This window comes from Drosophila rhopaloa, unplaced genomic scaffold (genome assembly GCF_018152115.1).
Source record: "Drosophila rhopaloa isolate 14029-0021.01 unplaced genomic scaffold, ASM1815211v1 contig_167, whole genome shotgun sequence".
NCBI lineage: Eukaryota > Metazoa > Arthropoda > Insecta > Diptera > Drosophilidae > Drosophila > Drosophila rhopaloa.
In genome coordinates, this window is record NW_025335047.1 from 5,114,418 (window position 1) to 5,131,087 (window position 16,670).

General features: G+C 42.1%; 1 protein-coding gene across 1 annotated transcript in view; it reads right to left on the reverse strand.

The window, feature by feature from the left end:
• LOC108045924 (GATA-binding factor C) overlaps nucleotides 1–9,450 on the reverse strand; it is a 35,922-nt gene extending 26,472 nt beyond the window's left edge. The window contains 2 exon segments of the mRNA XM_017125415.2: nucleotides 7,388–7,903; nucleotides 9,197–9,450. Coding sequence (XP_016980904.2) covers nucleotides 7,388–7,721 — 334 coding nt within the window. The 5' untranslated portion in view covers nucleotides 7,722–7,903; nucleotides 9,197–9,450.
• Nucleotides 9,451–16,670: the final 7,220 nt, after the last annotated feature.

Genomic DNA, 16,670 nt, shown 5'->3' on the forward strand with positions numbered 1-16,670 from the left:
ACTGGCTAACTGGCAGACTGACTGACTAACTGAATGACTAACTGACTGACTGACGGAATGGCCGAGTGAGTGACTGACAGAGGCAGGCTGCATTATTAAGCGCAAACTGCACTGCCGCTGCCATCTATATTATTAACACTTTATTTGCAGGCCCCCTGGATCAGCGTTGCATGCCAGCTTATCATTAGTCATAAGTTGTCAATTGTATTTATGATAATGCGTTTAATAACTCAAGTAGCTGGAGCAGCAGCGTCGTCTTGTAAGTTATGCCGTTGCACAACGCACCGCCCTGGAAAATACATAAATATTTTGTTGCTTTGAGGAATTCTCTGGGTTATTAATTGCTTTATAATTGACGTTTTACCAGGGCAGAGCTGCTGCGCCGAGACGGCAGTTTCTCTCCCAAATATGAAAACAATGAGAGCTAACCAGTTAACCAGCTTGTTTGGGCCAACGTGTGAATTACGTGGCCTGGCCCCAGCTTTTGCATACGTGCCACAATGTGGTTGCCACAAAAACCGGGCAGGAAAATGGGAAAACACGTTGACAACAACCAGCGCGGCAATGGGAGTTGGGCTGGGTCTGAAGTGCGCTATTTTTGTGGCCATTTGCCGAGTTGGTGGTGGGTGAACCAAATGGGAGAAGAAAAAAAAGTACAAAAAATGCTAATAATGCGGCTGCAGCGGCACAAAAAGGCGCGTGCATTGAACTGGAATCCTGGCCACGCAATGCCAACTTTAACTGCAACTTATGCAAATGCAACGCCAGCCTGTCAGTCATCCAGTCAGTCCAACAGTCAGTCAAAAAGTCAGCTTGACAGTTGGGCTTTTTCGCCGGCTTTCGGCTAATGAGCGGACACCCCGAAAAGGATGCACCAATGTGAGTCCTGAATCCAAAGAAATACCTGCGGGCGCACTTATGACAGTTCGAAGCGTCAGCGAAATCATTAAAATTGACAAGTTTTTATATGACAAAACCAAATTTGGTCACTCAAAGGCTGCGTTTGAAGTGATCGCGCGAAGTGTTTTGCAGTTCCTCGCTGACAAGTTGGCTGTTGTTCCCGGCGATTTTCTCTGGCCGGGATTGGACCACCAGCGGGCGCTGCTTCACATGTCATAAATAAGAACGCGTTGACATTTATCACAACAAAGGGCCGGACCAGGCCAGACAAAGACAATGGGTCGAAAAAGCGGAAAAAAAAGTGAAAAAAGCGCAACTGTAGCGGCCAAAACGTTGCATAAATTCATAAGCCCAAGAGCTTAAGAAATTCAATTGATGCGACCTCGACTCTGGGACTCTTGTATCCAAGTTTTGCTGCTGTTGCTGCTGTGTCCACTGCTGGCATATTCGCATATTAATAAAATATTTTATTAAACACACGCGCCGCCAACAAAAGATGATGGCGATGGCGATGGGCGATGAGAGGATGCCCCGGCTGAAAATTATGCTAAACAGTATTTCGGTGCCCCCCAAAAAAGGCTGCAAACGAAGCGAAAATCGTGATGTTGCTCCTTGGGATCTTGAATGCTGCACGCGCTTTGCCAACAAATTTTTGGCGGCGTCTCTTGCGACACATATTTCTGTGATCCGACCCACAGGAACCACTGAATGTTCTGCAGAGTTCTTTTTATTGGCATTTGTATTTTTTTTGGCGATCGCAAAACTGGTTTGCCGCACAAATTTCGACTGCTCATCGGAGCTGGCAAACATTGACAAATGTTAATTAGAGGGGCGTCATTTGTTAGTGCCCCATTACAGGTGGTCCGATGCTGGAGTTCTCGGTAAGATTGTTCTATATCGATAGTTAAACTTGCCTTTCTAGGAAGCAATTTGCCGGGGAGTACAATGACTCGCTGTCTGATTAATAAGACCCGGCATTCGGCTTTCGGGTTTGATTTGGTTATCCACCGAGATCAGCGCTAAAGATCGGCACAGGCAAATGTCGCAAAAGTCATTTGTAAACTTGACACTGCAATGGGACCACAAGCCAAACACGGCTGCACAAATGTATTAGCCACAATTTATCAGCAGCAGCACACAAATGTTGCCGCTGTCGTTGTTGCAGTTGCTGCTGTTGCTGTTGCTGCCGCTGTTGCTGCTGCATTGACAGCGGGGGCAGCAACAATGCGCTAATATTCAATATTGTAATTGCATTCACAAATCGTGCCGAGGGAGCTCGAAGAGCCCGGCGTACCGGCAACATGTTGCTGCTGGCGTGTGCATCTGCAACTCCTGTTGCTGCTGCAAAATTAATGAATGCTGCTGGCCGGGCTCTTTGTATGGCCAACTGACCGCTCGCTGTGTTAGACAAATCACAACAACAGCAGCAACAGCAACATGTTGCTGCCGTGCGTAAGCTTTTGTCTCGCCTGCTGATATAAATCGACGTGTAGCTGCTTTTTGATTTAACAAATTAATAACGAGGCCCGGTAGTCGGCTTATTGATGATGCCACATCACAAGGCATACATAACCATATTCGTATTTCTCGAGATGTATATATCGCATGTATATACATATATTGTAGTGTTCCTGGAAATCGCGGCTGACAAATGACAGGCCCAGGCTTCTCGGCAGCAAAGACTTCCGGCCCAGTTCGCCAGAAGCAGGCGGCGAGCTTTAAAGGAGCACAACTGGCAGTCGCCATCTTGGCCAGATTGATGCAACAGCAACACGGCATCACGGCATCACGGCAATACAGCAACACAGCAACACAGCAACGGCAACATAGCAACATCAGGCGACATTGATAGTGATTGAAGGACAGCTGTTCACACTAGGCAAACTAGCCGCAGTCCGGCGAACGTCAAATTAGAATGCGAAACGTGTTGCCAATGGGAATGTTGCTGTTGCTGCTGCTGTTGCTGTTGCTGCTGCAACGGACAATGGACAATGTGGCGGCACCTTTGGCTCTGCGGCATGCAAAACAGCCAGAGAGCAACAGCAACAACAACAACTGTTGCTGGAGTGCAAATTAATTGAAGCATCGCAAGGCAATGTCAACGACAGCAACATCACGTGTTGCATGTGGCATTTTGGCGTAGGCTGGGTTCAGCTTGCCCCAGCACATTCTTATAATTATGTCATTTAATTAAGCAAAGACAGTTTGCTGTGCCACGACTAATTAAAACATCGCGCCAGCAGCAGCAGCAGCAACAACAATACAACAGCAACACAGCAGCAGCACAGCAGCAATATATCCAGCACAGCAGCAACATGTGCGGTGGAATGAATGACCGGCCACTGTCAATGCAACGAGCAATATAACGAAAAACAGCGCTTCAACTTTGCCGCTCAATGGATCGTACGATGTAAGGAATGCTTCCTGGAATTTGGGTCATAATTAATGTGGCATGATTTGGCAAGACACTTTAATCAAGGCGAATTAAATAGAGAAGGGCAGTAGGGAAATTGGGGGAAAGTGGGGGAGCCACCCAAAAACTGCACATCAATCATACGCAGCGGTGGCCCAGCTGTTCAATTGCAATACCATAACTCACTTTTATAGGCCATCCACTCGCACACAATTCGCTGAAAACCTGCGCACCGGGATTAAGATTTGCCGCCGAGATTCTGGCCAGGCACGCTATTCGCTCTATAAGCCATATATCCCATAGGCCTCGTGGTTGCAGTCGGTAAATTACAACAACTATTACGGCCCAGCCCCACAAAAGCCCAAGCCGTTTCTCGGAAAACTCAGCTTATGCGCTTTCGGGCCTGGCCACATGAAACAAATTTATGAGTTGCCAGCGCTTCAAGTGCAACACCTGGTAGCAGGCTAGTTTTGAGTTGAGTTTAGCTGAGTTGAGCTGAGCCTTTTTTGTGACTACTGACTACTGCAAAAAAGAGGAACAAAAGTCCGGGCTCAATGGGCCCGCATCGCATTTGATATCCTTTGTGAGTGCACTGCCCACTGTGCGTGACATTTGCGTTAAGTGGCTGTGGGAACTTTGGGCCAACGAAATTATGAACAGAAGCCGCACAAACGGGCGGCCGGCAAAAACTTTTCATTTGCCCGATTCTAACCAGTCGATAAGCCCGAAAAAGTTGCCAACAACAAATGAAAATTCACGACACACACAAATATTGTCAAAAACTTGGACCACAGATATCGCTATCTCTATCGGGGCATCTATATCTCTATCTCTCTCTCGAGAAGTGCGAGTGCAATGGCTATATATTCGGGCAGTTCGAATTGCAGGCAAAAATATTCGAACGCTTGGCTGGGGTAATTAAAAATAAATTTTATGCTCGAGCTTTAACAGCCGTCGGAGACAAGAAACAGCAAAAAATGAAAAACCTCAAATGACTTAACGAATTTTATATGCTCTAATTTGATATAGTTACCTATAAATTCCAATACTACAGTTAAGATAAGCTGTTAAAATAAGGTGACAATAAAATTTAATGTGCTATATTTTTTATACAAAATAATATTTATCAATCTTTACAAAATGCATTTAACAAAGGGTGTTTAAGTAGTAATTAAAATCAGATTATCTTAATGGACTTCAGATATTAAAATATTTATCTCAAATTCCTGACAAAACATTTAAATAAATAAAAACCAAATACCTTCTTTATTTGCATCACCTTAATACCCCTTTTGTCCCAAGTGTATAATCATGGCTAAGACAAATAGTAAAATACCAAAACAAAAAAAAAGAGACCAAAACAACAGTTTGTGTGTGTATATTTTTCATCGAAAATGTTTGTGAAAAAAGCGGAGTCAAGATGAAAAAATGTAGAAAAATAAACAAAAGCCCAGATAAACATATACACAGAAACTCGAGTCACGGGGCAGACAAAAGTTATTGCCAAAATTTTCGGCATGTTTGCTTTTGAAATTTAAATTTCACATTTGTTGTCGTTGGTTTTTATGGCCGGGGCTATCATAAAAATTTCCGAGCCAACATGTGAGCCCTCTCGAGAGTGTGTGTGTGTGTGTGTTGGCCATTAAAATTGCATTGGCTACGACGTCTAAGCCAAAAAAGTGATGCCGCCCTAGTTGCTTAATTTGCCACTAATGACAGCGAGTAAAGTCGGCCGACTCGGGCCACTCATAATTGACAACTAAATTGGCCGACTGACAAGGGGGCTCCCCTTCGCAAAAGCCCCTCGATTTAAGCCGCCCCGAGATGTGACATATGCAGACTAATGAATTTTAAAATCAACGCTCGCCACAGGTGCCCCCGTTCGTTATGGATGCGAATGCCAGTCGACTCCATTTCACTCCATTCCACTCCCCAGACAAACTGTCTGTCAAACGATTTGAATCCCAATCCGCAGTTGGGAGCCCATCCACAAAAGCGAGTGCATGAATGAATTACGGCGGCGACTGGGGGATCGCTGGATGGATCAAATCAAGCATCAATAAAGTCGGCATATGAATAACATGAATTAAACATAAATGCAAAGGGAACGGATAACCAGCTCCGTCCGATCTGATTGATCACTTTGCAGTTTGCAGCCTCACTTAGCCGGGGCGACATTCCACGGGGCACTGGGCACACACAGATTTTAAATTAAAATTTTGCACACTCGAGGAGCAGGAAATAAATTCAGCGACCACGCCGCATTGATGCATGTCACGTTTGGGTGTTCGTTCGGCTGCGTTTACGTGGAACTGTCAAAATGCAAACCGAAGTAAGGCCCAAAAAGTATCAAAAAAAAAACCCAAAGCCCCCGAAAGCTGCAACAACAATGGGCTCGACCAGGCTAAGTGCCAAGTGAAAATGGCTGGGGTTTGGGGCATCAACTGTCAAAACTGACAGCAGAGTCACAGTCGTCGCAGCCCAGAAAACTAAAAACTGAATACTGTAAGCAGAAACCAGAAAACAGAAAACTGAAAACAGAGCCAACGGTGGCTCAAATTGAAAATTAACTTAGCGGAACTGGAAATGCTTTTTTTTTGGAGGCGTGTGAACCTCGGCACTCATACAAACACACCTGAGCGTTGGTACTTTGGCAAAAAAATATAAAAATAATAATGTCGTCTGCTTCGCTTTTTTGGGGGCTCTCGCCCTAATGAGCGTAGATCATTTTCTTTTTGACCTAGGAACAAATTTCAGACAATTAGGAGAAATGTGAACTGTGGGCAGTGAAATAATACACAGCATTTGAGTTGATATTCTCAGCTGGCAGGGAAAACTTTAGATACTACCTCATAATAGAGTTATAAAGAGTGAGTAAGAAACCAAGGAAAATTAGTGTAACTTTCGTTTTGTTCTCATGAATTTAGTTTTTCAGAGTTTGAACATAAAATTTAGCCGAAATTTGTAAAGCTAAATAAAGAATGGATATGAAAAGTTTAATAATAAATTATAGTTTTTTTATTTAAATCTATGATCTATGTTTTAATGCCAGTTTAAACAATTAAATATTTCCATTGAACTATTAAATTGCTTCGTTCCTTTCTTTCACGCCTCAATCCAATTGTTTCAGTCATTATCTGGTACCTTAATTTCAGGTTCTAAGGATACAATCTGGCGGCAGGACAACGGCGATTGCTATCGACCCATTCCCCCAATTTCGATGGCGGCCAACAGGAAACGCTCACTCAGCAACACAAAAAAGGCGCGAAGCAATCGATTTGTGGGCGGTGGGCGGTGGTGGGGCGGTTACACCCACGCACTCCGTAAAATACCAACCAGAGCGGCAACTATCAGCCAACCCCCGCCAAAATACATTCATTAAAAACGCATTAGAAATGACATTAGAACAAATGTCCAAGGGGTAACCAAAAAAAAAAAAATGGAAGAAATTACTTAAATACACCATAAATCGAAATGGTGGTTAAGGTCTCTTTCCCCATTATTTGTTAAGAATATATTTGAAACATTTCCATAAATCTCGATACAGTTCAGTTGGTATATTATTAAATTTTGAACATTTTTTACAGGTCCTTGTTTTCCTTAACATACAATTGTAAAATAAAGTTTGTGTTTCAAAAGGTTTAATCCCAACCTGATTAGTTAAGATGAAGTCATCTTATTAAAAATGTCAAATTACATTAAAATAAGTTTAAGTAAGAGATAATCCAATTTGTTGTGTATTCAATAATTAAAATTAAAAATTTCTGAATCCACATTACATTTAGTATTTAAATAAATATAAGTTTGTTTTTACTTTAAAATATAATGTTGGAAAATGAGAAATTCCATTAAAGTGGCTATGGACTTTTCCGTAGTGATAAAAGATTATCTGGCAAAGTGTGTTAAAACTGAAGTTCTAAATGTGCAAGAAACACAAGTTTTCTTAACAAAAGTTAAACTATTATGTGATTTATTCTTGATTTCATACAATTACATTTAGGTAGAATAAAAGCCAACTGAATTGCTAAGGGAGATCTTTGTTCATTGCCGTAACTAGTTTCAGGAGTAACTTACTGTGCTGATGGTAGCTGGGGTAGTAGCGCCGGTGGTGTCCGTTGCTCTCCAGCGCGTAGAAGGCGCTCATGTCGCTGGTGTCCAGTCCGGATCCGCCGCCGCCGCCCAGCGCCGCTCCCACGCCCACACTGCTGCCCGCCGAACTGGCGCCGCTGGAGAGGCTGTGGTGGCTATGGGCCAGGCTGCTGCCGGCGCTGCCAAGGCCGTTCGTCTGGGGCGAGACGCCGCCCCCATTGCCGCCGCCGCCACCGCCGCCGGAGGAGCCGCCGCCCCCCAAGCGCGGACTATCATACCAGCTGCGAGCGGCAGCCTCCGCTGTTGAGGTCATATCCATTTCGAGTATAATTTTGAATGTGTTTCTGTGCTACCGGGGGCAGGAGGAATCGGGATCGGATCGGGATCGGCTGCTTCTATCCCTCTATGCGGCTATGCGGCTGCTCGAGTTCTCCACTGCTCGCTTTTAATAGCTACGCATTTTTTTTTGTCAAAAGACTCAAACACTCAACAACTCTTTCTCTGTGGAAGTCAAGAAATATTCGACAACTTTAGCAACTGAAGTTGGGTGTCTGCTGTTGATAAGATTTTAACGGTAGCCGGCGTTATCACTCACTCTCCCTTATCGCGAGCTTTACATTTTTGTTCAATTGTTTTTATGGCTTTATGGGTGCGCGGTACAGTTATACAGGATAACCACGAGTTGATTTACGATTGGACTTTTGGATTCGCTGCGTAGTGTTTGGGAAATGTGAGAAATGCCAAAACTAAAGAGTGAACCGAAATACATTTTTTGGCACTCATCGGTTGATTGATGACCGAGATCCCGCCCAGGGGACCTAATAAACATGTAGTCCGAACAATTGCATTGTCACAATGTTTACACACAGCGGAACAAAAGAGATCCTGGGGATTTCGTATCTGCGGGATGTCAAAATGAGGCGCCTGAGATACTTGAAGGGCAGGTGTGTTCCATTTGTGCCGATGTGTGGGCCCAATTGGAGGCGATTTAAAGGTTTATCGAAGAGCTTGAATTGCTAACTGGCATCTGTCTGTGGGGTTTCTTACAGCCCCAAGAGTCATATCGCGCAGACAACACTCCTATATTGATTTAGACAGGTAGCCGAATTTTTGGGGAATTTTGGGCTTATCAGCAATAGATAGCAGATATGTTTGTATAGCGAGCTGTGTGCATTGCACTCGTTGATTTCTTTTCGAAATGATTACTATCAACGGGAGTTTTTTTTTTTTGGACTACCTCTTCTGTTTGCTTTCTTTGTTTGCTTTTGGCTTCGAAAAATTAATAATACAACCCAAGTTGGACCCGAGTTTTTTGTGGACTGTATCTTTAAGGTGCCCAGATGCCTATCGTTCAATTGACAATTGCGCTACGAAAGGAACGGCGATAAGGCAACATAATTTGTTACCTCCCGAAGGTGGAAGAAAAGCAAATAACCAGGGCCTTTTGAGTCGAAAACTCAATCAATTTATCTATCTATCGGCAGCAGAAGCAGCGATAAGTGAAGTGAAAAAAAAAAAATAGGGAAGCAAACACTTTTCATTAAATGTCTTCTTGTTTTTGTTTTTCGTTCTCCGCGCGCTTTAGTTGATAGCAATAAATTGATAAGCGCAAGTGCCAGATTTTTCGAATGCTTGTGTCAGCATTTTGCTTTTCTTTTTTTTGTACTATGGGCTTCAAAGGCTGATCGCTCGATAAGGATAATGAATTTCGCGGGGGCTAGCGTTAAAAACTTTTGATTTTGACTTTTTGGTTTTTGTTTTTTTATGATCATTGATCACACATTTTGATCTTACATTTTTAGCACACTGTTTTGATCACACTGCTTGTTTTTACTGGGTTTTCTTTCTGTGGTTTTTCTTTTGATTTGTATTTTTGGTACACTTCTTGAGCTCTCTGTGTTTAATAATTTGCCGACGCGTTTTTCGAGCTTTCTTTGTTGTTGTCGCGGCGAGACGAGAATCGATAGCAAAATACGAACGAGCGGACGCACGACGATAACACGCTTGCAAACACGTCAACAGTTGAAATCGAACTGAACGAACACGAGCGCAAAACAGGAAAGACTGGCGCTGCTTGCTCTTTGACTAATACATGCGCAGCGGAAAACCCGTTTGCCCGATGCCCTGCCTACGGGTGCGTGTGTGAGTGTGCTGGCACATACAAGATGGTCGCACTGTCAAGCAGTGCTCGCCGGGGGAGAGAGGGAGTCAGATGTATAGTATCTGGACAAAACAATATGCCTGTCACTCTTTCGCTTCAGCGAGAGGGGCGTGTTTTTTTGTGTGTGCAGGTAAGGTAACCGGTTGTTGTTGCAGTTGCATGTTCCTTGTTGTTGTTTGTTTGCTCCGCTCGAGTGCATCGTTCAATAATCTCTCAGCGGCACGCCTCTCTGCACTTGACGCACACATATAGGCAGACAATCCAGCGTTTTGCTTGTCTGTTCGCTCCGCTCTCGGCTCCCGTCCCTCTCCCACTCCCTCTTTCCCACTATCCCCATCTCTTTCCCACGCCCGCTGTCAAGCAGTGACAACAATCATCGATCGTTCCGTTTGCGATTATGTGCTTTATTTATGGGCCTTAACATGTGTGCAGATTTGTCTGGCGATTTTTGAGTTATATACGCCTGCTGCCTGCCGCCTTATGCGTGTGCGAGCGGGATGGCAATAGACTAGCTCATAGAGCCAAATTTGCATAAATTAGCAGCTGGAAATTAAGAGGAGTACGAAATACGCGCCGCATCTCCTGCGAACTGCGAAAGATAGTTGCTCGTATCTAGATGCAAATTATTAATATGGAGCTCATATATTTTCGCGGCAAGTTGGCTCCTTTGGGGTCGCGTTTGTATTGTACATCTGCTGCCCATAAACAGCTCACACACTCACACACACGCTGAAGAAACAAGGAGGAAGTCTTAAATACGTGAGCCTGTTTTTGCCACAGTCAAACTTCCACAACTCATATTTTCATGGGGAGCATTTTATACAATAAACTTTAGTAATTGCGGCTTGGGTAAATATAATTTTAGGCATTCATTATATTTTTTTTACATTCGGAAGTTTTTTCAAGTTGAAATATTAATTGTACTTCAATTCTACTACATTTGACCATGACACTTAACTTAAACGGTTTTAAAACTAATTAAATTACAAATAATTTAAACCTCAAAAGAATTGTAGGCAGTTAAGTCAACAAATATATTTTCAATATTAGTCTAATACTAAATTTATTTTGATGTCCTGAGTGTCAATTAGGTAATTTATTTTGCAGAAGTTAAATTTATTCAAAAATTTTAGTGCTCTAGTATTGGAAAATGAAATATTTGATGAGGCAACTAGAGGTTCCAGCTAAGAAATCTCGACTGTGTACTTCCCCCGCATTGATTTTCGCATTAAAAAGAAACTTTTTGGCGCCAAAGGGTTAAGTGGGGCTGCACCTGTGAACTGGCAAAAAGGATGCTATCTCGTGGGCTCAGGGGAGGGGAGGGGAGGGGCCCAGGAAAGACAGCTGCAAACTGGAAAGTTTCCCAGGCCCACTTAATTCCACATGAATATTTTTGAATATATTTTTTGTGATCGCTTTCCGAGACATTTCATAAGTTCATATTGCCGCGATACGAATCTAACCAGATCTGGCCGAGCTTATGGCTGAAATAAACCGTTTGTCAAAGCCCCTGGGCTGACTACCTAAGCAGCAGTTTATGTATGTAAATACCAGCGACCACAGATAGCGCTGTTGATAGTTACAGATACATAATTTGAGATAAAGATACAACCCGAGACCCAAAAGACAGTGAGCGGCTGCCAAAATAAGAAACCTGTAACCAAAATCAGATCAACCAACGGTGCGAACACCAAACACGAGCGACGAACCACAGAACAACCAAAACAAAAACATTTACAACAAAACACAGAAAGAAAAACAAACAACAAACTATGGTGTTGGTGTCACTGACAGAACAACGCAAACAACAACGCAAACAATCTGCCAGACAATCTATAGTGCAAAGGACACCATGGATAGGAAAATAAGCCGTCGCTGCCGAAAGATCTTCGATTAGATGGTATTGGCACTGCATCTGTATCCTCAGATTAAATAAACGCACTTGATCAATCGCAGTTCGAAATGGGGTTAATTCCTTCTAAAGAGTGTCAACTTTTGGTTTATTATCAATTTAATCTGATTTCCTTGCTGAATGTCCAGATGTTACAACATTAAGTGGGTGTGTTTGAAAACCAATTTTACTTGATTTTACTTTTCAAACACAAAATGAATCCGTTGTATTATTTATAATGTTAAGATTATATATCATGAAGATTGTACTTTACTGTATTTAAATACAAATAATGAAAAAAGACTCACTAAATGAGAATTGGTTCTTATAATGCATTTAATCTTATCACCATATAACCAAAACTTTCCCGACAAATCAATTGAAAAATAGTAAATATTTTTAAAAGATATGCAGAGATTTTAATTTGACTAAATTAAACTACGATTTAAGTATAGTCGACTGTAAATCACCAGAGATATCTCAGCAATTGGAGCTCTTTGGGGAAACAATGGAATGCTAGGGAAATCTCAATGGGTTTTTTGGGGCTTCAGCGATAAGATTCGCCGAGTCATGTCAACTTATGGGTCTCAAAATGGATGAATTGTCACGTCTGCCTGTCAAGTACTGAAAACTTAACTGGTAATCGCCAGATGATAAGTACACATCAGCCCCAATTGGTTGAGGAAGTTGTAGCAGATACAGGTGGCACCTTTCGATAAGGATTTTAGTTTTCGAATTGATGAGATAGCGTTGAAGAGCGCAGTAAGGTGATATATGCTTGTGAAATAAAAAATACTTATAGTTTATCAAAAATGCAATAAATTACGGTTTGTCTTGTGGGTTTATATTGCGAAAAATACTACCTGTGCCAAGGCTACCTCAAAAAATAAATATAAATATAAATATAAATAAATTTGGTTTTACGGCTATTTTAATGGTGAATGGCTGGCGTATAAATTAAATGAAATACCAATCTATTGATAAGCTTAAATTGTGTCACATAAAGATAAGTAACTCACTAATTTGAATTTTTATTATTTGGAGGAGATTGTTTTAATCTTTTTGAAGAAAGTTAAATTTAATTTATGTTATCTTTTTAAAAACCGTAATATGGGAAACTAGTTATTATTTTCTTGAGTTTAAAGATATAAATTAATTTGCAGCTTCATCGAATCAACAATTCTAGATTTAAAGTGAAAATATTCAAAACTTAAAATTATTTCCCTAATAGCTTTCTATATGGCTGGAAGATTTTACTTTTACCTGTACCAACTACACCTAAATAAGCCGAGGCAAAACCGTGTGTACACGTACACGATGCGTTTGACTTTTCTTTCCGATGCAGACTTTTCCAGCACGTGCGCAGCTTTTCCGGGTCCGTCTGACTTCGACGATGAAGCCTCCAGTTGGACGCCGTCAAGCAGACAAAAATGGGGTATATATAAATAGAGAAAGGGAGGGGGACAGGGGTACATATGTTGGTGGAGAGACGACCAGACCATGTCTGCCCCCTCCCACGAAAACCCCTTTTCCGACCAACCCCCCTTCAAAAAAAAAAGTTGACGCACGTTGCGTGTAATTCCGATTTTAATCGCATAAAAATGTTTTGTTTATATGTATAATTTAGTTTTAACAATTTACGTTAACCTTTTGTTAGCATTTTTAATTTGCTCGGCGCTGAGGTTGTTAAGCTCGTACGTCTATTGCTGCGGTTTCTGCTATTTGCTGTTTGGGTTAGTTCATAAGCAGCAACAATTAAATGCTCCATAAAATCGGTTTAAATACGCGTTCAGTTTGCCTCTCTATATGTGCGGCTATATATATATCCATGAATGCCTTGGTCGCGTATAGACAGTTATTATTACTGAGCTCAGTTGTTGTTATAATTATTGTCATGCGATAGAAATCAGCGACATTTTTACAGCATTTAAACAAAGCATAAATTCTGATTTAGTTCCAAATCTGTCGCCGGATTCTGGAAAAATAATACGAGTTTGTGTGTACGCGAGTGCATATTGCATAAACACACTAAAATAGACCAGCAGTATCATCAGCAGACACACTTTTTAATACAATAAAAATTCTATTTAAATTGCCAGTTGTAATTATATAGCCCTCGTTCCCGCGCTGTGCGAATTACTCCTCCTATTGTGCAAATTATTAAGGCCATAAATGTATTTCTGAGCACGGGTCCACACAATTAACTGGAAAATGTTAACGTTGTTTGCACAAATTAATTAAAAGGCTAAGATGGATTTGGCTCAAGGAATGTAGTTTATTGACTTGAATATAATTTATTTTTATCGCTGCAATGAAGTAATAACAACATATATTATTATCATTATATTTCCTGAAGAACTATTAGCCATCTAATTACATATGTGATTAATTATTTATTTTAATGCAGTTTTAGCGCCATTGGAGATTTTAGCGTTTTGTAGCTTGCTTCCGTGTGTTGTTAAGTATTCATAAATTTTATTATTTAATTGTGAGAATTGTATTGTATTAGAAACAAATATAAAGCTTAAATAAGCATTTTATTATATATAAAAAAGATACAGCTTTTTCCTGTTGCCTTAAAATGATTTTGTCGGTATCTATTTCATGTTTTTTTTTATTCGCTTAATATCGAAATCCCCACCCATGCGTCTGTCGTCAATTTCCGCATTTATATACGTATATCTCCCTTGGCAATAATCGCCAAACATTTTTGCCTCTGCACATTTCCCATTCCGTTCAATTTGTTGCTCCTAAGTCTTGCAATGCTGTTGATTTTGTTATAGGCTGAGTATATAATTTAATAACTATAACAACAAAGCGACAACATAACAGCCACAATGTCGGGGCTCAGTTCATATGTCATGTGCCAGTTTTTTGACTGCAATGCAGCGCCTATCGTCCAGCCTTCCTTAGCCCCTCTCTTGGCCCATTATTTGCCATTTTATGCAGCTCCCTTTTAGCCATCTACTCCACCCTTTTGGCCAATCCCGACCATGCGTTCTAATTTCATAATAAACTTGGCTGCCAGCAACGAACAACAACGGCTAAAATTGGCTGGATGCAAAACCGCAACGGGTGTAAATTTCCCGAGACCCCCACCACCTTCCCCTGGGGCCACTCCGCCCCTGGATTTCCTCCTCCACCACCCCCTCCCCAATTTTACCGACTGCAGTGCACCGCCAATGGCGGCACATCCTGTGCAGCTCGTAAGCACCTCATGCGCCAGGCTATAAATGTAAATTGCCTAAATGGGCAAAAGCTCGAGCATACGTTGGCCAGGACATGGATACGTTGCGAAGGGGGAGAGGGGGAGAAGCCACAGGATCAGGGATCCCAGGGGCGGCGGTCAGCACTTGCATCGTAAATGAAATCAGTTGGTGCGCGAATCCTGCATGGGTCAATTATGCAAATGTCCTCCACTCGACTTCGCTGCTCCATACACACATACAATATACACATGCATACATCTATCCCCGCTGGCCGCCAGTGTGCATTTGTATCCTGGCCAGGACATTCGAGCATGGCAGCTGCAGAACGAAAGTGATTTGTGGCCTGGCAGTGTAAATCTGTTTTCGAATTAAGTATTTTAGCGGCAAATTAAGTTGCGGCCCTTTCAGATTTGAAGTGCAATTTAAACGAAATTTAAAGGGAAACTATCTACAAAATATATTTTCTACAATGAAATGCAATGCCCAGATTTTCAACTTTCACTCAGAAGAGAGCTTTCAATTTCGGCTGGGGCAACCCTCAAAAAAGTTGCAGTTTAGCAGCCCAACAAATGCCCGGGCACGTATGCAAAAAGTGGGGAGTACGGGGGGCAGAAGGACGCAGTGGCAGTGCCACAAACAAAAGATCTGTCTAGGCCTGGACTAAGGTCCTGGAACTGCCGAAGTTTGCTGTCTCATACATTTCAAGCACGTTCGTTGCAGGACTGGACTTAAAGAATGCTACTTTTGGGCCAAAAAACCCACGGGGCTCTTAATAAATTCATATTTGAAAATTTATAATCTAAAAGATTTTAGTTTTTTTATGAATTTATGGTCTTTTCGAAATCCAACTCTAAATTCATTGTAAGTTTCACAACTCTTCCAGTATACTTATAAAAAAATTAACCCTAAATTATATATAAGCCCAGTTAGTGTGAGATTATGGAACAGGTATTAATAGATAAAGTCATAAAATGTCCTTTTGCCGCTTATTAAAGTTTGTTATTCTAACCAAAAGCATTTAGTAAACGGTGAAGGATTTAAATGCTTTTCGGACTTAGTTGGACTTATTCACCAAACATTTTAGTTAGATTAGTTTAAATTAATTATATTCTATTCTATTTTTTGGGCCCATTCTCATTGACCCCCTGAGATCGCTCCTGAGTCACCTCCATTGTTTGTCCATCGTCTGGGCAGGGGGTTTTCGTCCTTTCGTTGTATTTTTTGCCAATTCATGGAGCTTTGTCTGCCCCCCGCTGCCTGTCCTGCGTCCTTCGTCCTGCCTTTGTCCTGGCCAATACGCTTGGCAAATAGCTGGGCAGGGCCGGCGCTCGTCGACTCCTCAGATTCATACATATGCATGCGAGTTTTCCGCTTTTCCACTTTTCCACGGCGAGCACGAGGACGATGTCTGGCCGTCAGGATGTCGGCTTCCGCTGCACGTTCTCCCCAATGTTTGTGTGTCCTGAGAGCTCATGTTTGAGCTCCTGCTCCTGCTCCTGCTACTGAAAGCTTGGCTAAGCACCTGAGCAAACTTATTGTTAGCCTGCGCATTGTATTCGATCGAAGCGGAGCGTCAAGGTTAACATGGCCGATTCCCTGGGCAAAATTACGACGTGTCTGCCAGGATAATTTTACGATTTCCTAGCCAGCCAGCCAGCCAGCAAGGAGCTGGGGTATCCTTTGGGCCATTAAGCAATCAGCCTGTTCGTAGCTATCTTTTCAACACCTACAAACGAACCGAAACTGCCGCCAGATGAGTTCAGATGAGACACCATCTTTGTGATGAACGCTGCGATGTCGCAGATACAGATACAGCTTCAGATACAGATACGGATCCAGATCCCGGCTTGCAAATTACTTAAAAAAATACACAAGGGAGGAGAGCTGAAAAAATCTCAACTGATGGCCGTCCGTCCACTCGAGCTGATGAGACGCTGGCGATAAGGACGATAAGCGCTTACGCATTTCGCCATCCAGATCCCAGGCTAAGAGGCAGGCAGAGACCAC